Source organism: Podarcis liolepis (genome assembly GCF_965112155.1).
Source record: "Podarcis liolepis genome assembly, chromosome: 9".
In the NCBI taxonomy this organism is placed as follows: domain Eukaryota; kingdom Metazoa; phylum Chordata; class Lepidosauria; order Squamata; family Lacertidae; genus Podarcis; species Podarcis liolepis.
This window is the reverse complement of record NC_139564.1, coordinates 36,815,963-36,841,863: the sequence shown is the minus strand read 5'-3', so window position 1 is coordinate 36,841,863 and position 25,901 is coordinate 36,815,963. Positions and strand designations below refer to the sequence as shown.

The 25,901-nt window shown below is 39.4% G+C and overlaps 1 protein-coding gene across 5 annotated transcripts in view; it reads right to left on the bottom strand.

The window, feature by feature from the left end:
- Positions 1–25,901, bottom strand: part of HHIP (hedgehog interacting protein) — a 72,514-nt gene that overhangs the window by 42,613 nt on the left and 4,000 nt on the right. For all 5 annotated transcript variants that reach the window (XM_083520003.1, XM_083520004.1, XM_083520006.1 and 2 more), the window contains exons 2-4: positions 17,441–17,633; positions 9,427–9,583; positions 7,575–7,776 (exon numbers count right to left, since the gene is read on the bottom strand). In XM_083520003.1, coding sequence (XP_083376129.1) covers positions 7,575–7,776; positions 9,427–9,583; positions 17,441–17,633 — 552 coding nt within the window. The remainder of the gene's footprint in view (positions 1–7,574; positions 7,777–9,426; positions 9,584–17,440; positions 17,634–25,901) is intronic.

Below are 25,901 nucleotides of genomic sequence, written 5' to 3'. Positions count from 1 at the left end.
AACTTAAGCATGAATTAAAACACAAAAAATGATATAAAACTGGATCCTAACCAATGTTATATCAAAGCTTTCATCAAAACTAGAATGGAAGCAGTAAAATCTAATGCACAGCTAGCATATCCTTAACAAAAAAAAATTGAACTTCAAAATGCTTGCATAGAGAGGCACGTCTTCAGTTGCCTACGGAATGGCATCAGCACTGATGCCAAATGTACCTCTGGTAGTAAGTCATTCCAGAGATGGGGTGCTGCCACAGAGAAAGCCCTTTTTTTGCATTCACTCCCTGTACCTCAACTGTAGGTGGGATCATCAAGAAAGCCCCTCATAGAGATTTTAAGGCCAGGGCAGGTTGATATCAGAGGAGGTGCTCCTTCACATCATTTAGGCCCAAGTCATCTAGGGCTTTATAAGTTAACATCAACACCCTAAATTTGACTCATAAACTGATCAAGAATCAGTGTGGTTCCTGGAAAACTAGCATTATAGGGGCCCACCTCCTGATACCAGTTAGCATCCTGACCACTGCATTCTGCACAAGTTGTAGCTTCCAAATTATCTTCAAGGGTCACTCCACACAGAGCCTGTTACAGCAATCCAGTTGCGAGGTTACCAGATCATAGGTAACTGTGGCTAGTCTTTCCTGTCTTTGTGTCTCCATTGCTTGTACTGACTTTCGACCAAGGACCTCAGGATGTGGCTATTCTCTCTCTCTCTCTCTCTCTCTCACACACACACACACACACACACACACAGCCAACCTCCTTTCTTTAATTACATTTTCTAAATAACATCTCATTTAGTTGGTTTTGAAAATTTCTAAATAGAATATTCCTTTGCTTACAACAAATGGCATGCCAGAAGAAGACTTTTTAAACACTTTTTGAAATTGTTGAATGCTCTAAAATGAGTTGTACACATAGCAAAACTGAAACACAAATTATCTAGCACTGTGTGTGGGATGCAGCTCTAATTCATACACTGCATGGAAAAGAAGCTGGCAGTCTTCACCCTACTGCACACATCTCCATAATAGCAGGGTATAAGGCATACAATTTCAAGGAACACCCACAATGAAAACTATATTTTCCAAATAGAGCCTTGTTTTGGAACAAGTTCAGTTAATTGACACCATGGGATTCCTCTTGAGGAAACACAGAGCATTAAACCTACACATGTTCATGGAAAATGATAAAGTATCATCCTTATTTCTCATATAGGTTCTTCTAACCTAGGACACTGGGCCCAAAATCAACAAAGGCCATAATGTATTTAGTGTAAAACAGACTGCCTAAATATTACTGCAGTGTTCCACAACTGCAAGCAAAAGCTAATAGTTATCTAGTTCAGAGCTACAGGTCTCTATAGCACTTGAGTGCATTCCATATTTTTCATCTTATTCCAACAAAAATGGAAAAGGAAGTGAAGGATGCTGGAGTTCACATGTTCATGTGTTGTCAGGAATGGAAATCAGTGAAGCAAAAATGATCAGTATTCATTCACATCATCTCTCTCTCTCTATATATATATACATATAAAAGTCTGCAAATGGTGTGTAATTCATGGCTTTTAAAAACATTGTTTTGACATTTCCTTTACATTGAGATGAATGTAAGTTATGTAAATGGTTACGTAGTTTATGTAAGTTGCATAACTTACATTAAATAGTAGAGAGGAGAATGGCATAGTGTTTGGCAGAAACTAAACTACAGTGGAATGGAAACGGCGTTGATTGTGAAGAACACAGGTTGGGAAATCGCTGCCTTCCTATATCCCTGTTCAGAAAACACCAAGCTCTATTTAATCCTTACAAAATATCAACAACACATCCTTCTTTAGCAAACTATCAGCACGATCCATTTCCTTCTCTTTTAAGATCTAGTAACAGTGGTGCCACAACAGTGGGAGATATGGTTCATATGAAAGAAAAGAGAACATTCAAAACACTTTGTTCTGCTCCTCACCACAGTTCTGAAAGGGAGAGAATAAAAAAATGTTTTTCTCTCTAATGCAGTGTTGGATAGAAGACTCTCATCCTATCTCTGCCCTGCAGTGGGGGCCAAAAGGATTGGAATTTGCTCTGCTGTAACTCTGCCTGTTTGCTTGAATATTTGAATGTAAAGGGAACATTTTTTTTTCTATTCAGGGCCACATTCTCTCAGGAGTAATTAGTCAGAGACTGCATGCAAGTGGTGAGCAGGGGCCAAAGTCAATGGTGGGAAGGGGCACTGCAGTTTTGTTTTCTTTCAGTCACACTCTTTTCACTAGAGAGCCAGTGTGGTGTAGTGGTTAAGAGCAGTAGTCTCGTAATCTGGGGAACCGGGTTCGCGTCTCCGCTCCTCCACATGCAGCTGCTGGGTGACCTTGGGCCAGTCACACTTCTTTGAAGTCTCTCAGCCCCACTCACCTCACAGAGTGTTTGTTGTGGGGGAGGAAGGGAAAGGAGAATGTTAGCCGCTTTGAGACTCCTTAAAGGGAGTGAAAGGCGGGATATCAAATCCAAACTCTTCTTTCTCTCTCTGCTACTCCCTCCCCCCCCTGATTTTCCCTCCTAGCATCCTGCATGGAATCCAGGTTCCCTGACCCACATATTGGGGTCTCCAAATAAAGGCATTTATGACCAGAATTTAGGGCAACTATTTTCCATTTATAGGGCCACTATTCAACCGACTTGTGTTGCTTTCAGTGGTTTAAGCTTGCATAACTTCGTGCAAGATTGTGGCTACAAGGCTGTTCAGGCAAGGGTTCTCTTGCCAAGAGACTCTTTGTGATGTAAATCATAATATGGAAAGTGCTGGTGTCTAGATCTTCTTGTGAGGCAGAGAGAAGCACAGTAAAAATGTAGGAACAGCTTGGTTCACCTGTGTCTGACCTGAGCACATATCCCTTCAGATTCTAAAAAGGCAAAAGGTTCTTAGCTCCCTCTGCATTTGGTGTACTAGAAATAAACAGCAGAAGCAGCCGCAAGAGCAAGTTAAGGAAAGCCAGATCTTGCAGAACAGGAATGGAGAACGTGTGGCCCTCAGGTTGATGAACTTCAACTCCCATCAGCCCCAGTAAGGACGGCCAATGACCAGGGGTTATCATCATCATCATCATCTTCATCATCTTCATCTTCATTTTTAAATTTATTACCCGCCCTTCACCAGCAGGTCCCAGGGTGGGTTACAACAGTTTAAAATTCGTAATTAAAAATAGAACAGAGTGCAGTCAGGGTAATAGTTTGGGGTCCTGACACATCCCAGGTGTCAAAGGCTAGGTTGTTGTTTCTTTACAATCAAGAGGCACATATAATTTGTGAAATAAATAAAATAAAACTAAAAATGAGGATGTGTGTCTTCAGCATTTATTGAAAGCTGTATAGTGAAGAAGCCAGACATACAACTTAGGGCCTGCCATGGAGAATACGCTCTCCTGGGCCACCCCAATGAAGCTCTGAGGAGGTGGAAATGCCAAGAGGACCCCCTCTGCCAATCAGAACAGCAGGAGGGTCTGTAGGGAAGGAGATGGTATTTCAGATATTTGGGGTCTAAATAATTTAGGACTTTAAAAACTAGCATGGTTGCTTTGAATTGGACCTGAAAGCAAACTGGCAGCCAATGCAGCTGTTGTATGAGAGTTGTAGTTCAGCAACATCTGGAGGGCTTGTCACTCTGTGTAGAAAGAGGGGTTTCTGAACCCCTTAACATAGAAATCATCTCTACAGTGACAATTTTGGTATATTAAATAGTGGCGTCACTGCACACAAAAAAAGAAATCAGCTTGAGATGCTGCCCTATTTCACAACCAGTGCACAAGTATGTCTATAGACAAATATGTTGATGCTCTCACAAATGTTGTACAGTGGTACCTTCGGTTAAGTACTTAATTCGTTCTGGAGGTCCGTTCTTAACCTGAAACTGTTCTTAACCTGAAGCACCACTTTAGCTAATGGGGCCTCCTGCTGCCGCCACGCTGCTGGAGCATAATTTCTGTTCTCATCCTGAAGCAAAGTTCTTAACCCGAAGCACTATTTCTGGGTTAGCGGAGTCTGTAACCTGAAGCGTATGTAACCCGAGGTACCACTGTAATGTTCAATGCCAGAGATAGAGGGGAAACTGCTGCATAAAGTGTGAAATGCACCTTATTTATCTCTTTATTTTCTTCGTAGAAACTCCATAGAATCTATGAAAGCCTCAATAATCAACAGAAACTGTTTAAAGTTTGTTGCTTCGGAAAGGAGTGCATGCGCAAATGCCAGCACTTGTGAAAAAATCGGTTGGCAGGCAATCGACTTAAGAACTCAATATGCATAGCTGAAATACCTTTACGTTTATCTGTAATACACTGTGATTGTGGAAAACACAGTGAACTTTCGAAATTATTCCTAAAGGAATTATATAAGAATATTTTACTCCCTCCGCCCTGCAACAAAAAATATATATGGAAACACTGAAGTATGTATAGTTGGCCTCGCTGAGGGATTTGGCTGCAGAAAGAAACAAAGAAGCAGATGTGGTTTGAGATTTAGGGAAACTTTCTATTAAAATTTAAGCCATTGTGACAAGCAAAAACAGTTCATAGCCTGGAGGGGAGCAGAAGGTGGCTGAGGTCAAGGAGTCTAGCTCATATATTCTTAAGAGCCTATCTTCAGTATCATTTCCCTGACATATGTTTTCTCTTTCACGGGGGTTCTTTCATTCTCTTCAGAGGCTTTGTGCTTTTATCATGTTGTTTTCATTAGATTTATTATTAAAACACTACTATCATTACTTAAACGGTTGATCTCAATACAATAGAACTTTGATACAATAGCTTTGTAAGTTTCAAAGGGACACGTTTTGTTCCATAGTCTGCTGCTCAAGCTGTCTAAAAGAAAAACAGGGGAAGTTTGTCTTATAGCAGCCTTTGCCAACCTGGTGCCCTCCAGATGTTTTGGATTGCAACTCCCATAGCCGTGCTGGCTGGGGCTGATGATAATTGTAGACCAGAACAGCTGGAAGGCACCAGGTTGGCAAATACTGTCTTATAAGATCTGCAAAAGGACTATGTTATGACTCTATACCCTCATATAATTAAGTTACCAAAACAGTATCTTGTTATTACTGTATTATTATAATTATTAAATTTGCATACCGCCCCTCTGCCGAAGATCACAGGGCAGTTCACAACATAAAAATACAAAATGAGAACACAAAATATGTAATAAAACAGAAGGAAACCAATAACCCGCTTCCCACTAACACGTTTAAAAGACCATAGAATGTTAATCTCTTAGAAATCATTTAGACATTTCCTGAAAACTGTTATTCAGACAATGTGTCATGCTTTAAAAATATGTTATTGCTAGATGCACACTTGAAATTTATTCTGTGGGCACTTCGGTATTAAGGGGCAATCAATTTCCTAATGGACAATTAGCACAGTCCTATACATGTCTACTCAGAAGTAAGTCCCACTGAGGTCAATGATGCTGGCTCCTAAGCAGGTGTGTGCCATACGGATGGAGAACCTGTAGCCCTCCAGATGTTGTTGGACTCCAGACTCCATCATGCTTGACCACTTGGCCATGCTGGTTGGTGCTGATGGAAAATGAAGTCCAATAACAACGGGAGGACCACAGGTTCCCCCATCCTTGCAGACTAAAATACATTGAGAGCATTTTTCAGAGGTTCTCACATGCATGGTAACTGCACACCCATTTCAAGAAACTTCCTTGAAATAACTTTGCCCACCATATCCCTAAACTGCCCAAATCCACTATGAACTGCCATGATTTTTATTTTTTATTTTTTTGGAATCTGTGTGAAAATTACTGAAATGAAAAAGCAGGCAAAAGTAGTGCACATGGTAGACGGAAAGTCATTTCTCCCTAAAGTAGCTTTCACTACTTTAAAACTCCCAAACTTCTTTGGAAAAAGGTGGACAATCAGACCATGGGAGGTACTTTAAGGGATACAAGGAAAATATGCATACATGTTTTTGAATTGCAGAGTAATTCTTATTCCCTCAGAAGTATGAGTTCAACAAGACTTAACTCCTAAGTAAGTGTTAGAGATGCAGCCTATGTTTTTCCCATGAATGTTATAGTTGGAATTGTAATCAGCATGTAATTTTCATTCATTATAAGTGCCAGCGTCAAGAACATGCTCAACTCTCACCTGTTCGGTCTAGTGACAACAGTTCAACAGCACCATCCTATGTGTGCCTACTCAGAAATAATGAAACATACTTCCAAGTTAAGTGTCCATAGGATTGCAACCTGAAATGATTTTGATATATTATGTGTGTTTCTGCCCTTGTGTGTTTTTTTAAAAAAGTTTTATGATTTTATTGTTGTTATTTTTTATGTTAGTCACTTTGGTTATTTCTTATGAGGCAAGTTAATACATATGGAAAATGGGACAGATTAATACCAGCTATGAAATGTGTCAATATCCCTCACTGCCCAGAAATACAGACCAACTGGATGTTTTTTAATAGAAAAGAGACATTTTCATTAGGTCATATGTAGTATGCATTGCTACAAGATTTGAATTGTACATAGCTAGATAATCACAGAAGATGAGAACAGATTCTTCTTCAGTAATGTAATTTTCTATAACACAAAATTAAATGCCATTTTGTGTTTAAAGCCGTAATGAAATAAGGGAAACTTGCACCTCAAATGAGCAAAACAAAAAGGAGAACAGCTTCTGGTGTTCAATGATGCAATACTTTTTATTTTGACTTGCTGCATTTAGGAGCAAAACACATTTCAGGAGGTTGAAAAGCTTGCAAGTTACTTAAAATCCAATCAATTCAAGAAGAAGGAGAAGAGAGCATAGTTGCATCTTATCATGCACCGAAAAGGCCAAGGAAGAGCCATCCTCTCAAGCAGCTGATGCAGTGAGAGCTCCCCCTTCTGTATTCAACAATGAGAATGGCTAGCCACATTAGGTGTCAAGAAACAAATAGCTAAAGGATCAAAACTGTTCCCGCAGAAATCAGCTATAAAGAACCACATTCTTGAGTGGAATAATGTGCGGCCTGGATTCAAATTATTTCACTGTACTCATAATATTATGCACACAATTATGTGATAAAGAACAAATATTTAAATAGAAAGGTTTAAGTTATAGGTGTCAATGGAGCCGAGCATTTTACTATATGAAGCCTTATACTAAATCATGCCTTTTCCTCTGGCTGGTGGCAGCCTTCTAAGCATTCATGGACAGGGATTTCTCCAACCCTGCCACATGAGCTTCTTTGGTACCTGGCAGTGCTGAAGACTGAACTCAGAACCGTAGACATACAAAGCATATGCCCTACCACTGTAACTATATTGCTGTTGAGCCTATTGAATTAGCTGGCCAGTATAAGTCTAAATGAATGAATCTTAAGCATAATGAATGTTCATTGGGTTGGAACTATGAAGAGAAAGAGGAGAGATGTTTTATTAAGAGATCAATTAGCTGGCACTGTCCTTTTAAAATATTTGCATACTATTTTATCTTTTAAAACCAAAGGTGACAAAAGTTGAAGCTGTAGAAAAAGTAATGTAGTGAGTATATCAAAAAGCAAATAAGCAGGCAATGGTAAATAAAAAGAATTCTAACCTTTATTCCACTTTGAACAAGCTTGTGTATGTCCAGAAATGGCTCCTTGATTAAATCCCCTTCAGGTGTGAAAATCTTTACATATCCCTCTTTCTCCAGGATGAACAGGCGCTGTGATCCATCTCCACAATGTGTTGCTCCAACAGGCTGCCTCAGGCCACTTGCAACCTCATGGATGCAAAAGCAGTTGTGTTTATGCTTCCTTAAAAAAAGTAATAAAACACCATTTTTGTTATACCTATAGATTACTGCCTCCCTATTTAACATTTCCTGCAAGAAAAGCAATTTGCAAGACATCAGAACATGTGCTACAACAGGCAATGTCTTGCTCCTACTATTCACATGGTTAGCTGTATTCAGTAGGGCAAGCAAAGGCAATGTTTGGTATCACATATTTCAGTCTGAAGGTGAGGTAGCTTTCAATCTGACACAAAGTGACTGAGGGAGATGCGACAACATGCCTCAGCTGCTGGCTGCCCAGTCCCTTGTAAGCCAAATTGGTCACCAATAGTCCAGGACTGCTATGGGAGCTAACAACAGGACTAAGGTCTCCTGATATCTGAGAATCTCTCTCAACTATTTGGACACAGATACTACCTACAGGTAGGTGACATCACTCCAGGTGAAGGAAGGAGGTAGAGGACAGCTACAAGTGGGGGGGGGGTTGAATAGAGAGGCAAGGAGGGAGTATTTAGAGGTTTTGGTTGGAGATTTTGGCTGAAATTAACTAGAATTGGGGAGGGGAACTGCCACCTGTTGAATGTGTGGCTTATTTGTATTTGTTGTGCTCTGCTTCTGTGTTCGCACACATAGGATTGTGGTGCACACAATGGTAAGTGAAAAGTAATGGGCAGATGCATAACTGACCCATAATCTTACTTAAATGCAACATGTGATTAATTTCTAAATGCCAACATATTCAAAATTAAATTAAAAACAGCACACTATTTGAAAAAAGACTAGGACTAACTTTTGGAATTGTTACAATTAATAGTAATTATAAACAGAACAAAGCCCAATAGCTTGTAGAGATAATATATACAACAGAATGTTATATTATTATTAAATTTTATGCATTATATAATACACTATATATTACAGGATAATATAATACACACCTACATAAATATTATTTACAGATTTTTTCCCAGAATTGGAGGAATTAGGGACAAATATACTTTTATCTGAATTTTAACCTTTAAAAAAAGGGGGGCATGAAGTATTAACCCAAGGGGTCAATTGATCATCATGGGGTAGTATAGATGTTAGAATTAAAACAGGAACTTGGAAAAAAGAAGAGAGAGACTGAAGCAAATTTATGAAAAATGAGACTGTCCTTTCAACTCCAAACTCATGCTGACCCTAATCTCTCTGTGTTCAAAACACAGGTTAAATTTCCCATTACCCTGGGATGAGTACTAAATACTGAACACATAAGAACCCTTCAGCCTGGGGTGGGTGGGTTAATATTTGCTGTACTAAACTTAAATGATGGAAACCCATTTTTGGTCATAAGTGGATAATGTAGATGAGGGGCAAAACAACAACCAGGAGTGGTTAACTGATAAGAAATCAGAGGGGAAAATCAAATTACCAACAATTAAATTTAGATAACATTTCAGATAACACATCTGCAATGTATTTGATCCAGAATGAAGTCAATGAATCATTAGTAAAGTACGTATTACACAAGAATTCAATACATTATAAAGAATGGACTGCTAACAACAGCAAGAGAAGGCAACATCTGGATGACACAGCTGGGAAGCATAAGCAAAGACTGACTCAACTCAATGTCAACTACAAAGATTTGTCAGATTTTTTAGATTAAGCAGTATTTATCTTTATGAACCTGCTGATATCTTCTACTCTGCCATATTCGTCCATCTGGTCCAAATAGTTAGAAGCTGGTCCTCGAACTTGTTTTCTTGGAAAATCTGGAAAGCACAAGCCACCATCTTTTCTTGTATAATAGAAGCAAAAATCATCCGCTGTAGTTTGGAGAAAACCTTTAAAAGTGAAGGAAAAAATGTTTAGCTTATTAATGAATATGCATATTTTGTTTTTAAATATACAGATAATGAACTGTATTTAAAGCTAGTCCTACTCAGAGTAGTCCTACTAAAATTATTTGGTCCAAGTTAGCCATGTCTATTAATTACAATGGGTCAACTCTGAGTATCAATAATCCAATGTTTCCATTTTAGGAATTAGACAGATCAAAGAATCTACAAACAGAAGCTTTAAAATATTATTGCATGCAAACATCTTATATACAGTTATTGTGTTTTTTTAAAAAAGAATGTAATAATGATTTTCATTCGTATTTTCATTCTGCTACCTATTTTACAAATGATTGTTCAAAAAGGCCCATCAGTGTAAAAACCAAGGGTAAACAGCAAGAGAATTTATGATACATTAAAACGTCGTGGCATATGAATGCCTTCACAATTCTTAAAGCTACTTAGATAACACCAATGAAGACAATAGAGCCATTCACAGCAGTCACTAAAATCCATAACTATTGCTCTATGAAATAACATTCTCTTGTGAACACTTGCCATTTCTCCACTAGCTCCACCTTTAAATTCCAAGACACTCCACTAGTAGAAAACAGAGAAGCAGAGCAGCTGGGCAGCCACAAAAATTACGGACTCTGGTCTAGTCACTATCTCATAGCCTAACAGTGCAATCCTAACCATGCCTGTAAAAGAAGTAAATCCTACTGAATTCAGTAGGGCTTACTCCCAAGTAGGTATGGTTAGGCTTGCAGCCTAATTTACCCCACTTTATTTTGAGGATAAAAGAGAGGGCAAGTACACCACCCTAAAAACTTTGGTGGTAAAGTGGGTAAAACGTATTTTTTTTTAAAAAAATAACCTGCTAAACATTTAGCTGAAAGCATTTAATATGCATGGGTTTGTGTCAAACATTTGTTACAAGTTTATTTTTCTTGATTGGTGACTGCATATTTGCAGTGAAACACCATCTCATGAATAAATAGATCAAGAAAGAATCTGATTAGAAGACATGCCAAAAACTCAGAATTAGGGTCAACAATGAATAAACCACACCACAGTGCTAATGTATTTACAAACATAATTTACAGAAACAATTAATGGCAGGATATCCAATATCAAAACAACAATAAGGCACAGTCAGTGTGGTCTCATAATAATACAACTGACTGCCTGAGATGGAGTTATACTTCTACCCAGTTTGCTGGATGACTAAATGGATGCATGATGTTTCAGCTTTTCGGCCCATCTATGGTTTCTCATTTGCCATTCCTAGGAATCTAATCCAGATGAATTTTCATTTTACCCAATAATACCAAGCTCAACCCCCCTGCAGAACTCATATTTCCATCTACCTATGTGGAAATTGTTTGCCCCTTAATGTTCTCCTCTCTTAATCTCCCTTTCATTATGAACATGTACTTCTGAACTGTATCTATATGGCCAATGAATTCTGTGTTTGAGGTGCTCCCTCTTCAGCAGCAGGTCACATCCTCCCCATACACATAAAATACATGGCTTTCCCTCATGAATCCTTGCAACTGTAATGGTGCTGGGAATTGTAGTTCTGAAACTACAGTTCCCAGGATTCTTTGTGGGAAGCCATGTGCTTTGCATATATAGTGTGGATGTGACCTCACAGACAGAAATTGAGGTAAATTGCCCACCTCCTGCTTATCCACCTGTTTCTATAGATTCCCCTTGTCAGTCTCAAGGTCCACCCAGTGTCACAGGAAGTCACAAAGCCCCTTAGCCAGTATGGCACACTGATTAGAGTGTTAGACTAGGACCTGGGCAAAACCAGGGTTCAAATCCCCTGGGGTGACTTTGGGCCAGTCAATATTTCAAAGCCTAACTTCCCTCATAGGGTTGTTGTGAGATAAAAATGGAGCTGGGAACTATGTGTGCCACCTTGAGCTTCTTGGAGGAAAGTTGGCATAAAAATACAACAATAAAGAAGCAAAGCCTACTGCCTTTTCAAGATCTTGACTCCCTCATTCTTAGATTTCTGCTTCTCCTACTCTTTCGGCTCACAATCCCTCTAGCGTCACAAAACAGATCAGCCAAGCACAGACAAAGGCTCTTCCTAGTACCCTGTTCCACTGTTACATTAAGGGAGTTCATCCAGTAATTGCTAGAGACTTCACCAAGACACCACTTCCAGCACTAAAGTCCCCTAGTGCTTGATAGATAAGGATGCTTAGGCTTCACTCACTGATATGGATATCCAAATATTTGAGGTACTTCATCACAGATAGAACCATGAAAATGTGATGCAGACAAAGTCCAGGCCACCCTGTCTGGAAGGTGGCCATGTTTATGCCTCTTATCCCAGAGGCACAATACAACATCTACTCTTCTTCATAAGGAAAACAAACATGATAATAGACAGCAAACCAAGCCACAGCTCTGAGGAAACATGAGGATTTATATACACTAAAACCAGTCTTGAAATGAAATTGACAGAGGTGGCATCCAATGAACTGTGTCCGCTAGTGTAAGGACTTTGGACAATGCAGTTGAACTTCTGTTCCCTCTCCTCTCCCAGTATGCTCCCTAAATCTTCTATGGGTTTACCCATAACCCTCTAGAGCAGATCTGGGGAGGCCACAGGGGCACATGGGGAAAGGAGTGGAAAGGAAGTTCATTGTGCAAACAGAAATACTAGGAAAAAGTACTTAGTTATGCACCACTCAGTTTCCAAAGGCATTCAGGAATGTATCTCCACTTGCAGAATGCAACTGGTACTCTGCAGTACTAAGGTAAGCTTATAATTGAATGGTGATGAACTCCATCTCCTCTCACTGGATTCTTAACTTTTTCTACTGCCACTGGACAATGATGCATTCCCATAGGTGCTTGTCAACAATTTTTATTTTTATTCATATTTTCTAGCTCAACTAGAAAAGAAGGATTTAAATGTGTATTGCTTATGCATTTGGAACATGTAGGGAAGAGGGGGGCACCTGCGGGTATAGGGAATAAAAGAACAAGCTATATTCCCTTGATTCACCCAGTTTTTTAAAAAATGCCTACATTTAAAAATGGGAATGTCAACATAACTTTATAGGTAGCAAAAACAAATATACAAAATTAAAATGGCATTCCAACCCCTCTTCCAAGTAATTTTCCACTGAAAATTGAATCTGAACCTGAGTTCAAAGGACTTTTTTTTTTTTTTACCTTTTCTGGTGATAATGCATTTTTATGACAAATATTTGTTTGTGACTGGTAGAATCAGTTGTGGGGTGCTTTGATCCTTTGCACTCTAATTCAGTGTCCTTTATAAGCCTGTTTATTCCTGGTTAATGTTTCTAAGTTATTCTCAAAGCCTGCCATGATTTTGTGACATTTTGGTTGGTCCTGTTGCCCAATTATGAAGTTTGGATTTTCTTCTTCGCATGGGCCAACACAGCTACATTTCCATTTTGAGATATAACAGGCTGTTGTAAAATTTCCTTTTGTTTCCCATTCTCAGGAAAGCCATAAATGTCAGCTGAATAAAGCCAGGTACTAAAAAAATTCTTTATACATATTTCTTATGGATTCAGCTGTTAGGAAGCAACAGCAAAGAGTCCTATGACAGCTTAAGGTGAACAGGCCTAAGCTTTTGCTCACTAGAGATTTTAGGTTGCAATCCTAACCTTACATGGTAAAAAGCCCCAGGAATTCAATAGGACTTACTTGTGAGTAGACATGGTTAGGTTTGCTGCCTTAAGGCAATTGAAGTTTATGCCATAATCAGTTTGTTACTCTTGTTGTTTTTGCTGAAGAAGACTACTCCTCTGGCAATTGTTACAGATCTTAGAAAGAGATGCAAAGATCAAATAAACTGAAATCTATATGTGTTTTCTCTTAAAAATTGCTCCCCTCCTTGGTTTTAATATCACAGAACTATAGAACTGAGCCATCAGTTATTTGCCCCAGAAACAGAAACCAAACCTCAGCACACCACTTTCAGGAACCATTGAATGATCACTCTGCCAAACAAATCAGTTAACTTGGTTGGACATGGGTGTATTTTTTTATTTATTTATTGTCCTTGTGGCCCACTTTCAGAACAAGTCTTTATAATGATTATTAGCATCTGATTGATGTAGGAAAAATCCTACTCTAGCTGATGCTACAGCATGTAAGCCATTTCCTCCAAAGCCCAGTGCTTAAAAGTTATGTTTTCATCTGGTTATCTTTCAAGGCAACCTGGGTGGTCACAAAAAGCACTTGACATCTTGATGCACTTCAGCAGTTTTACATATACACAAGCTCTGTAGGAAAATAAATTTGTCATTCGTCACCACATATGTTGATCTAGGGAGTGAGGCTCTTTCGACTCCAGCTCCTGTGCAGCTCAGATCGCTCTCTCTCCACTTCCTTTAGCATTTAGCATCTTATTCTTTTCATAGCGTGAAAGAAAATTTTCCTCAAAAACAATGACTTTTGTACACACACACACACACACACACACACACACACACACACTGTTAAAGTTTAGCAGGATGTGCTTCTCATATGTGATAATTATTATTTTTATTTAAATAGTATTAAAAATAAATAAAAAGAAAAAGAAATTCTTCTTAGTGGCCTCCAGCATGAGCCAAACATTTAATCTAATCTGTTATCGCTGCTCAGCAGGCAGTCTTGGCAACTCTGATCTATTCTGCTTTGCTTTGGGGAATGCAATAAAGAGCAAAGAACAGCTGGTTTAGGAAAGTCTTAGAAACGTCTCTGTAGTTTACAAAGACAATAATAATATTTTCATATTTGAATGAGTTTAGATACATGTTAAACCACACCAAAGGGGAAAATCAAGCCTTTTCAAAATGTTTTCTCAAGTCAAAGAACACTACAAAAATGTTCTGCGTCCCTGAGAGTTAAAAGAAATCAAGAACACTGTACACAAATATTCTTTTGAAAAGCTTTCCCCCCAAAAGTGCTTCACATTCGCCTATGCCTTGTTTTAACTCTTATTATTTATGCAACTTTTTTAAAAAGCTGCACAAATTTCATAAATAATTATTATGCAACTTAAGGTGTGATAGAGTTGCACCCGCTAATTTCTTCTACTCTTCACATGACAGTGATTGCATTCAGATGAAATACCAAACCATAGTTTCGCTATAGATAGATGGGCAGACCTAAGGAGAGTCAAGAATCAAGCTTGAGCTATCCTCCCTCATGTGCTAAGGATTTTAAAGTTGATTTCCTGTTTGTCAACAAACCATAGTTTCCCATTGTGTCCAAGTGCAGTGTACTATGGTTTGCTCCAATGACAGTTTGCTCTTAAACCAAGATCCCAAACCACACTTTGAGCCTAGTTTAAGAGCAAACTATGATTTGAGCAAAATATAGTCATTGCTTTTGGATCTAAGAGGAAGTCACTTAAGAATCCTCAGAGGAAGGATGGAGAACACAAGGCTGAGACTCAGTTTTACACAGTTCTGTTTGTGCACATTAGTGCCAAACCATGGCATTAAGTGTCTTACTGCCTCAGCTTTCTTATACAACAACATAATTTGCACTTTTAAGGTAAACATGGAAAGAGATAATGCAAGGAAAAACAGCTTTGCAATTACCGTATATAGTCACAACTTTGTATTTCAAAAGGTGGTACAGTATCAGAGAGCAGGACACAGTTCATTTTGTTGATAGAGATAGACAGAAACATTTTAGAAAGCAACAAGTAGTGTCTGTGGCCCAGGCAAATTAATTCTCATAAATTTAAATGGAAGGCATTTAAGCACTGTGGAACAATCAGTGGGAATTAAAAGTGTCTGTCTTTGGCTGCACTGTGCTCATAATCCTTTGCTAGGGGACAGTAGCATATATGCAAAGTAAACAAAAAAAAGCAGAATAATTTATGATAATTAGGTTAAAGTTGGAGCAGCTGGAGGATAAGACACCCCCTGCAAAACATTTTGATAGTACAGAGAAAGGTGATAGTAGACTACAGGAACAATCCAGAGAAAGTTGAGTGTTCCTAAAACTCATTGGTGTCAAATGACTTAAGCACAATGTAAATTTATCTGGATTGTGTCCCATGTATGGTCACCATAGATCTCATGGCCTAGATTCTCTTCTCTGTTACATAATACATTAAGAATAACATTTACTATGCTGTGGTCTCATACTGTATGTTTATCAAACGCCACTATTTTGCCCAATCTGTTTAGCAACACCATGGAACTGGTCCAAATCCTACAAATATGTTGAAGGTTTGCTTTAGTCCTCTCGATATGTTTAACTTTTATTACAACAAAATCAGCTTTCTTAAAAGGACAACAAACTTTCTAAAAAATGAAGTAGACATCTCATGTAGTCTTCTGAGTCCATATTTGTATTACAATATTTCAAGTGAATATTTCTTGTGAACATTTCTGAGGCATCAGGCATTTGGGGGCTCCTCGCTGATGATTTAACACCCACTATTCCACCTGAGGCTGCCTGTGACCTCTGATATGGCCCTTTTAGCACAGTGCTTCAAAGAGGACAGGACATCAACTTCCTTTATTGATACCTGGCACTCTCCTGTTTCTTTGCTTGCCTTTCCTTTGATCCTCTATTTGGACTGAGGGGTTTTCCCTGGTCTTCCCTTTCTCCCTATGGCTGGGATTACTTTCCTCTGTGACTTCGTTTGAAACATTCCTGAAAACCCAACCTTTTTTATTGGTCTTCCTCCCTTACTGCTTTTCTGGGTGTGTTTTTGTTGTTGTTTGTTTTTTACATTTTTTAAAAGTGTGATAATAATACTAAACTTACATCAACAGTTTCTCCCATATACCATTTCCACATTTTGTATATTTTTTCTATGTCCCCTTCCCCAATGGTTTGCCAATATTTAGGCTGAATGTCTTTGGGCAGCTTTCAATTGCAACTAAATGCTTAGTTTATTTTAAGTGCTATACAAAATAATAAATATTGTGATGATGATGATGATAACTCCACTTTGAATCCAAATTATAGGGTTGAATCGAAAGAACCATGAGTAAAAAATAAAAACCCCACTAATGCTATTTTGTAAACAGTGCTGTAGTTGGTTAGGTTCGATAGCAGTTCCCATTCTTCTGCTTGTGCACAAGAATATAGGAATATGTCTTATAATGAGTCAGATCTCTGGCCCATTCAGCTCAGAACGGTCTGCACTAAGTAGTGACAGCTCCTCAGGGTTTCAGTCAGGAGTCTTTCCCTGCCCTACCAGAAGATTGAACCTGGAACCTTTTGCATGCAAAACATTAAGCAGTGACCCTTTTATAGTATTTGCAGAAGCAGGAGAATAGTTTCAGATTTAGTTCCACTTTTCTGACACACAACACTCCAGCGAAAGGTATAAAACAGGCCTCTTCTCCATGAGAGATCCTCAGAAGAGAAATAATAATGCACATTCTGAGGCTGTTCATTTGCACACAGGTGTGATGCTTCAAGCCAGAAGCAAGTTGTCAGTTAGGTGCTGGTCTCTGCTTTCTCTGGGAACACCCACTGGGAGCTCTCCCAGGTCCTGCAGAGCCTGTGCTCAATCCTGATTTACCAGAGTTTGCACTCTGGACCTGTTGCCTAGATCCTGTTGCCTTGAGACTAAGCAACTGGATAAAGGGCAGTGCCCAGGAGTTATAGCTTAGTGTTCCGTGGGGAGAACAGGACAAACTGTACACTATGCCAAGTTAACATAATGAATTTTTAGAAAAGAAACACTTAACTGTAGGTGATCTGATTATCTAGATCAAATTGTAAGACCCCTGAACAGTATTTTCTGAATAAAACACATTAGGATACACATAGGATGCTTTGCACAATGTGTTAGCAATAAAAGGTATACACAATTATAATACGTTACTATTTACAATGTTGATTTACCTGGTATGTGACCTCTGCAAGTGTAATAGAATTCTTTACAATAATCCTTGCACAGGAAAGGAAGGACTAGTTCTCTTCCCAATGCCTCCTTCTCAGTTGAGTGGAACAGATTCTGAGCATTCGGCGAACAGTGTGCACATTTGATTTCCTGCAGCATCTTCACACATTCTGTGTTGTTGGTAACTGAAAAGATCTGCAAGCCACAAACCAGAGAAATATAAGCTTTCCCGCCTTCTGCAAAAAGGCCTGTGAACTAATGCAAATAATCTGATGCCAGTTTAAGCAGGGCAGTTATACAGGAATACATGTAAAAGCAGCAATGTCACAGGCAAACACACATAAGTCTAAGCAACCGAGCACTCATAATTCACCAGTATTTTTAGCACGAGTCTGTGCAGTTTTTCTGCAGCCCTGAAAGCCAATCGGTTTTGTCAAAAGCCAACTCATCGCCAGCTCTAGAATGGGATTGCTTAATTATCACTGGCCCCATATCATCTTATGAAGTTGATCTACAGCACAGTAGAAACCACATTCATCAACAAAAATATGAGTATTTTTGCTTTTAACATTTGGAACACTATCTGAATGAATGCACAATGTATAATGAACAGTCACTGAAACTTGTCATAATTAAATTCATAGTTGAATAGAAATAGAGAACCTTAGGCTTAATGACTAAACTTCCCCTTTTGCCAGCAGCACATCCATAGAACTGGCCACATCCTGCTTTGGTTTTCATTCCAATCTGATCAACGTGGGGATACTAAACAGAGAAGCTCATGAAGGTGGTAGTGGTAGCTGGCTACTGCGTTTCTGATAGATACAACAGCTGTTGGTTTATATGGTTTAGATTGTTTGGCATAGTGATGTCACCAAATCTCATATTTCCTGTCTTGTCAGTATGAAACTTGGGGGCTCATAATGTTTCAAATATGGAAACATAATTTCCCTCCAGTTTAGTTTTCAATACAAACTGGTGAACAATTTAGTTTATTTTCACCTTTCTATGGTCATCTAAATCCTCTCTCCCTTCCTTCCCTCTCCCATGCATGACAGTCCTCTGTGATATACTTACATGGCACACTCCATACCAGGGATGGTCAACAGGAAGCCCTCAGTCTATGCTAAAATATATTAATCTAGTCAACAGATTTTTCTAAAAGTGGATTGTAAAATATTGCCAGCAGTTGCATTTGAAATGAAAAGAGTTATCAAAAGGTCTTTCTTTGTGTTTTTTGTGTGTTTGTGTGTGTGTGTGTGTGAGAGAGAGAGAGAGAGAGAGAGAGAGAGAGAGAGAGAGAGTGCATGAATGTGATTCCAGACTTTAATGTTCCAACACTCTTTGGATTTTGTGTGTGCCATAACAGGGAAATCCTTCCTCCTAGATGACACCAACTTTATTAAATGACCCCATCCCTCATAAGAGAGATTTTCCACCTGTAGGCCACTATCTGGAGAATATTATGACTCCCCCAAGAATATAGAAATTGGCCAGTAAACCCTTTTGCATTGAAAAGCCCTACAGTCAAAAAGCAACTGCATTTATACATTAAAAAAAAAATGACGATATTTCACTCCTTACATGTTCCCATTTATTTGTAACTTATTACCTGAAAGTCAAATGTAATATTTATTTCAGCATGCATATGGATGTCTTTTAATATTTTTTTTCAGATTTTTAAAGATATAATATGGATAATGTCCCAGCCACATTCTGCATTCTGGGAGATTTTACAACCTAGAATCAATTTGATATTCAACACTTAACAATGTTATTCAGACCATGGAGTATGTGGGATATGTGGTGTTTCAGTCTCTGTAACGTCATACTGAGCAGTTCTTTTGGAAAGAGTGCAGTAATTTTTCGCTACATTGCTCCATTCATTCTGCTTGAATTAAACATTTTCTATGCCAAATCCAGCTCTATTACTTAATTCAATTTGGAGTCAGCCCATAATTAGTGTATATTGTATCATGGCTCTTCTGAGACACCACAGTACAGTAAAAAAGTTTGGAGTCATCACATTTATTGGCTTGGTGGCAATCACATAAAACTTAGAGTCAAATTAGATCAGAGAGAGTGTTTCATCGTGCTAAGTGATCTGTCAGTGGTTTCATTACACTTGTGCCAGTGAAATGCACTCAATTCACTGGAACTGTCTTAGCAAAAAACCCCACCTAAATTTAACCATATGACATTTTAAACCACTTGCAAGCATATTTTTCAAGATAGCCTGCACTTGTGAAGCACTGACAATTCAGAAAATTGTACAGTACTCTCCTTTAGCTCTATTATACACTGTTAATTGTTTAAATCCCCCAGTGTGGCAACTGTCTCAGCACTAGATTTTGGCATCTCAAAGCGAAGATGGCCCTTCATTCTTAAGGTCTTAAAGGGTATGTCCAAATGGAAGCTTTCTGCACTTGCAATTCAGCAGCACAGTACACAACTTCTTTTCCTGGGACAAATGACTGCTACATCTTCCATGGAGGTGGAGGTGGCACCACTGCCAATGAAGGAACTGGAAGTGATGGAAGCACCACAGATAAGGGATAAAGAGCATAATGAGGAGAAGGTAGCACTGAGTTGTTGGTAACTACCTGAATGCATCACCTGATGTCACCAGGCCTGACAAGAAGCCGCAGCTTGGAAAAAGGAAGCTGAAACTGTCTGAGTCTAGCAGGAAGCCATAACCAGGAGAAAGACACATAGTATGCTGAGATGAAGTGGTACAGATTTTTTTTATGTTAGTTTGACCACAGAGAAAAGAAAAATGCATCAGACTAGGCCAGGCAAAAGAAGTCCACAAATAAAACTCAAAAGATGGACAACTTATTACTCATTAATTGTGAGATTGCCTTATCCCTTATATACCCAGTAGATCATTGCAGTCTGTGGGAGAGATTCTCTTTCAAGTTCCAACGATCTTAGAAGCCTTTTCCACAGTAAGTCAGAACAGGGGGTTTTGTGTGTGGCTCCCCTATTCTGTGGAACAGTGTTCCTCTCAAGAGGAGGCACTCATTATCTGCATTTGCAGACAACTGAATTTGTTTATCCGATAAACTTTCACAGCTTGGATGAAAATGCCTCTGCCATGGGTCTCTACTTACGTAGATATAAACTTTTAGATTTATATCCAGTTATTTACTGTGTTGTTTTTGGCTGTGTTTTATTGCATTTTGTACATCATGTTAGGATGTGTATGTATGTGTAGAATATGATTAATAAATTATAAAATTAACATTACACATAGTTTCCTGATGGGCTGTGCATAGCTCAAGTTTTACCAAGAGGTAACTGCTGTGTTTTCTTCTAGGCAGCTGCAAGATTTAAGCAGCTGTTGGAGGTAATTCACTAGAATATTCAAGCTCTGAGCTAATTCTCATGGAACTCCCCTCCTAGGGTAATTCTAACAGCCTCCCTTCTGATTTCTGCAGACAAGTAAAAACACTGTTGTTTAAAAAACAACAAAGAGCATTGTGGTACCTTAGAGGCTAACAAATTTATTATGGCATAAACTTTTGTAGATTACAGTCCACTTTATCAGGTGCCTGAATTTGCAGTTATATACATACACAGGGAGAGGATACTGTAAACAGGGAAATGAAATTCAGAAAAAGAATACAGACAGTGATAATTACATAATGAAGAGTGGTAATTCACAAAGCAGTTGTTAATAACACAGACATCCTAACTTTGGTAAGACAATTACCACATACAATGCACTAAAATATTTTGCTTCAAAGGAAATCTGATCAATCTGATGAAGTGGGCTGTAGCCCATGGAAAATTGTGCTGTAACAGATCTGTTAGTCATTAAGGTGCCACAATAGCACCTTAAATTAAATTGACCACTGCAGTACCCCTCATAGGAAGGACCATGGGGTTAAACAACATCCCCAAGCACCAGTCTCTGAAGATGACCATCCATGTAGGACTGAAACCACTGTAAAGTGGTACCACCCACTTCCAACTCAGACAAATGCTCCAGAAGGATACTATGGACAATGATATCAAAAGTCTCTGGGATATCAAGGAGAATCAATAGCATCATACTCTGCCTGTCTCTCAACATACAGGGCAACCAAGGCAGTTTGCATGCTAAAGCCAGGCCTAAACTCCCATTGAAATGGATCCAGACAATCAGTCTCATCCAATAGAGCCTGGATATGGTTAGCAGCAACTTACTCAATGTTGCTCAAGAAGGGGACAGTAGCAGTCAGTCAATAGTTGTTTAAATTCTCTGAATCCTGGGAGCATTTCTTAAGTCTAATGTCTTCCTTTAAGCAGTTAGGGATAACTCCCTTCTACGCAGAGATGTTAATCACCTCCCTGGCTGAGCTAGCCACCTACTCTTTACTTAGTTTTCATTAGCCATGAAGGGCAAGGGTCAAGAGCAAATGTGGTCACCTATGCAAATCCAACAATTTTGTCCATATTCTCAAGCCATATCAACTTAACAAAACAGGACATGATAGCGTTCTGGATATCTGTTGAGAGTCACCTGCTGCAGTGAAAGGCATGGTAGATACAAGGGACAGGGACATGGTTGGCGCTGTGGTCTGAACCACGAAGCTTCTTGGGCTTGCCGGTCATAAGGTTGGCAGTTTGAATCCACGTGATGGAGTAAGCTCCTGATTTGTCCCAGCTCCTGCCAACCTAGCAGTTTGAAAGCATACCAGAGCAAGTAGATAAATAGGTACTGCTGTGGCAGGAAGGTAAACAGTGTTTCTGTGTGCTCTGGCATTTGTCACGGTGTTTTGTGACCCAGAAAGCTGTCTGTGGACAAACGCTGGCTCCCTTAGCCTGAAAGTGGAGAAGAATGCTGCACCCCATGTTGAATTTGACTGGATTTAACCATGCAGGGATACTTTACCTTACTTGGATACAAGGGATTTTATCCCCAAAATGCTTTACAAAAGTCACAATGAGTCACATTGGTTCATCCACCTCCTTTGGGCCGAGTATAAAAGGCTCCATACTACCCAAAAAGCTCTGCTATGTGGCATAGTGAGGATGCAATGGAGGCAGCAAAGTGCTTCTTCATTATATTCACTGCTATTGAAGAGACTCAATAATGAACAGAAAATTATAAGACTATGACAAGCAACTGAAGTTAAACCCCCCCACTTTCAGATCACCCTCTTCCCAGCTGGTGGACAGATCCAGAGTGTGGTCTGCCATATGCATTAGGCTGATAGCACCCCATGGTTATTATTGTGACCATAGAAGTTCTGAGGCATCCAAGATTTAGTGGCCTCAACATGAATGTTGAAGTCCCCTAGGATCAACAGCCTGGGGTGGGACAACACTACTTCCAAGACCGCTTCTGTTAGCTCAGGCAGAAAGACTGCTGGGCGGCAACCTGGATGGTTAACTAGAAGAATCCCTAATCTGTTCCAATTGCCCAATAAAAGGCACAGACACACTAGATTCCCACTCAAGAAAACAGGAAGCCTGGAGAGAGAGAGATCCAATTTCTACTGTCACAGCAACCCCTCTTCCCTGACCCCCAAGTTTGCCCTGACACTGTACCAAGTACTCAGGTAGGGAAAGGTGGGTAAGATCAGTTAAACTCAGCAAGTACTGGTAATACAAGCCAGGTCAGCTTCACCATTCACAAATTGTGAATGAGGGAGGTTTTACAGTGGTACTTAATTTGTTCCGGAGGTCCGTTCCTAACCTGAAACTGTTCTTAACCTGAAGCACCACTTTAGTTAATGGGGCCTCCTGCTGCCACTGCGCTGCTGGAGCACAATTTCTGTTCTCATCCTGAAGCAAAGTTCTTAACCTGAGGTAATATTTCTGGGTTAGCAGAGTCTGTAACCTGAAGCATCTGTAACCTGAGGTACCACTGTATATAAAACTGACCTGGTACTTAATAGTAGCATCTGAGAGCTGGCTGATAACAACAACCACAATTACTCTGGCAAGAGAAGAAGCTGGCACAGCCACCAACTCTCTGTGTCAAGTCCCCCTTACTTGGCATGACCCTTCTCTCACACCATACTTCGTCATTGCAACTGGGGCCTGCTGAGCTCTCCCCAACTGATCCTACTGCAGACACATATCAAAAATCATCAACCCAAGACTCAAAAGAAAAATAAGATCCCAGACTGTGCTTTTAAATTTTAACTGGGCAAAACAGCCAATGTCACAGAATAAAGGCCCACATAAAGCCCCTCATTCAGTAGATTAATATCTACTGGTGGTGGCCCTTGCCCTTGAGTCCTCCCCAAAGTGGTGCCACCCACATCTGCCCAGCTCTTGCACTCCCAGCTCCCAGAACTCAAGCCCAGGCAGGGCTTCCACCCAAAGCAGCAAGGGATGGACTTCCGCACAGCTGACAGTGGAAGGCCAACATTGTTGGGCATGAGAGAGAGGAGAAGCAGAGCAGCTACAGAGCAGTGGTTGGGCAAGGAATGCCCACAAGCAACTTGGTAGTTGCAGCTGCTGCGTCCTGCAAAAATTTGGACTACTGTACTGCACATAAAATGAACAAAAGCTGACTAGGATGTAATTTTTGTGTCCTCTTTTTAAATATCTCTCACTACATTACTTTCTTCCCTTTTTACTACAGTATTTAAGGCTCTTGGGACACTGGGATTCCTCTCTCACAGGCCTTGAGCTGCTAAGCTGCCCCTGTTTGCCTCCTCCAAAAGCACAGGAAGCAGCTCTGTAGTGGGCACCCCTGGAATTTGACACTCCAGATTTGCCTAGTTTGCCTTTATGGTTGGATTGGCCCTATGAAATACACATTAAGGACACACTCACACACAGCATCAAAGGTGTGCCCAGAGAAACAGGCCTAATGGGGTGTGAGGAAGTCTCTATGTGAACATACCCTACTTGATCTTGTCTCTGTGTGGTATGTTACTTCATACTGCTCTCGTATTGCAGACTTAGCCTACTTTGCAATATATGAGTTCTGGTACACAGGAAATAGGCTTATACCAACTCAGCTTTATGCCAACCCAACACTGCCTACTCTTGAGTGGCAAGCTGCTCTTAGCCCGAGGCCATTCACATAATCTGTCACCTAATACTTTTGACTAGGACCTTCTGCATGCCAAGCAGGTGTTCTACCACTGAGCTATGATTCCTTCTCAGATTACAGATCAGTTACCTGAGATCCTGTTAACTGATGATGTCAGGGACTAGGACTTTCTGCATGCATCAGTTCCTACCTGTTTCACTCACTGGCAAATCTATCATGGGCATGGCAAATGTGGATTAATCTGAATAAATGTGCTCCTCCCCCCAAATGTAAAATGTATCTTTAAGAATGAGCATACATTTTTTAAAAAAAAATCAGATTTGTTATACTCAAATTAGTTTGCTGTTTCCAAAAGCCATATGTAGAACCATGAAATTATAGTGGCTTAAGCTTACAGTATGCTTACTAATTATTATGCCTACTGACTGATTCATAACATATGTTAACTCATCCTTTAATCTCTACCCAGGAAGCTGAAGCCAAGAGAAGACAGGTGAGATAAATATGCAGGGACTTGTAGTTTACAAAGTTGGGTTGGCACTATTAAGCTAAAGGTGAAAGGGAGCATAATTTCTTCTGATATAGGAGCATAATTTCTTCTGATTTTACAAGAGAATCTGGCCAACACAACTTGTACCATTTCACATGGGTGCAAGGAGGCAAGTCAACAGAAAAATCATAGCATTCAGTTCTGGTGTTAATATGAAGCAGTATTTGGTATACAAGTAATTATTCCTGCGAACAGAATGCTTTCAAGATGGTTCAGCTGCTAGTTTCAGCATATGCTTCATTTGGTACTATAGTACTAGATTATGTCATTAAGGAGTTCAGTTTCAATTTTAGGACAATATGTAAATAGATCATTGTACCAAGGCAGCTGTTACAGGGACCCCAAGATGAGTTATTTGTTTAGTTGGATGTGTTCAACAATAGCTTTTGTTGAAGAAAGAGCCAGAGCAAACAAATGATTGTAAAAGGGCACACTTGAAAACAATTACTTTTCACCCATTCCCTGACAGCCTTGGCTGCGAAACCAACTAAGGTAGAGAAGATCACTGTGTTTGACAGCCTGTAAGAAAACTTAAAAAACAACAACAACAATGTACAAAACTTTAATATGTCATTATTTGCTTATGAATTTAGAAAATCAAATGGTAAATGGAGAATAATCCAGAGCACTAGAAGGTAGGGATAAAATGTCAATGACATCATGCAAACAAACAAACAAAAACAAAACAAAACCAAAAACAAAATAAAGATGATAAAGGGAGACTGTAATTTCATGTGTCTGTGCATTTTCTGTTGCCACTTCGCACTACTTAAGAGGCTGGCAGCATTTTATTAGAAATACAGATCAATAATTTGATCATTAAATTGCCAGAGGGTTGACAAATGTAGTCTTAAACCAAGAGGCTTTTTGTGATTAGAAATGACTGCTGAGTGTGCTTCATTACTTTTAAAAA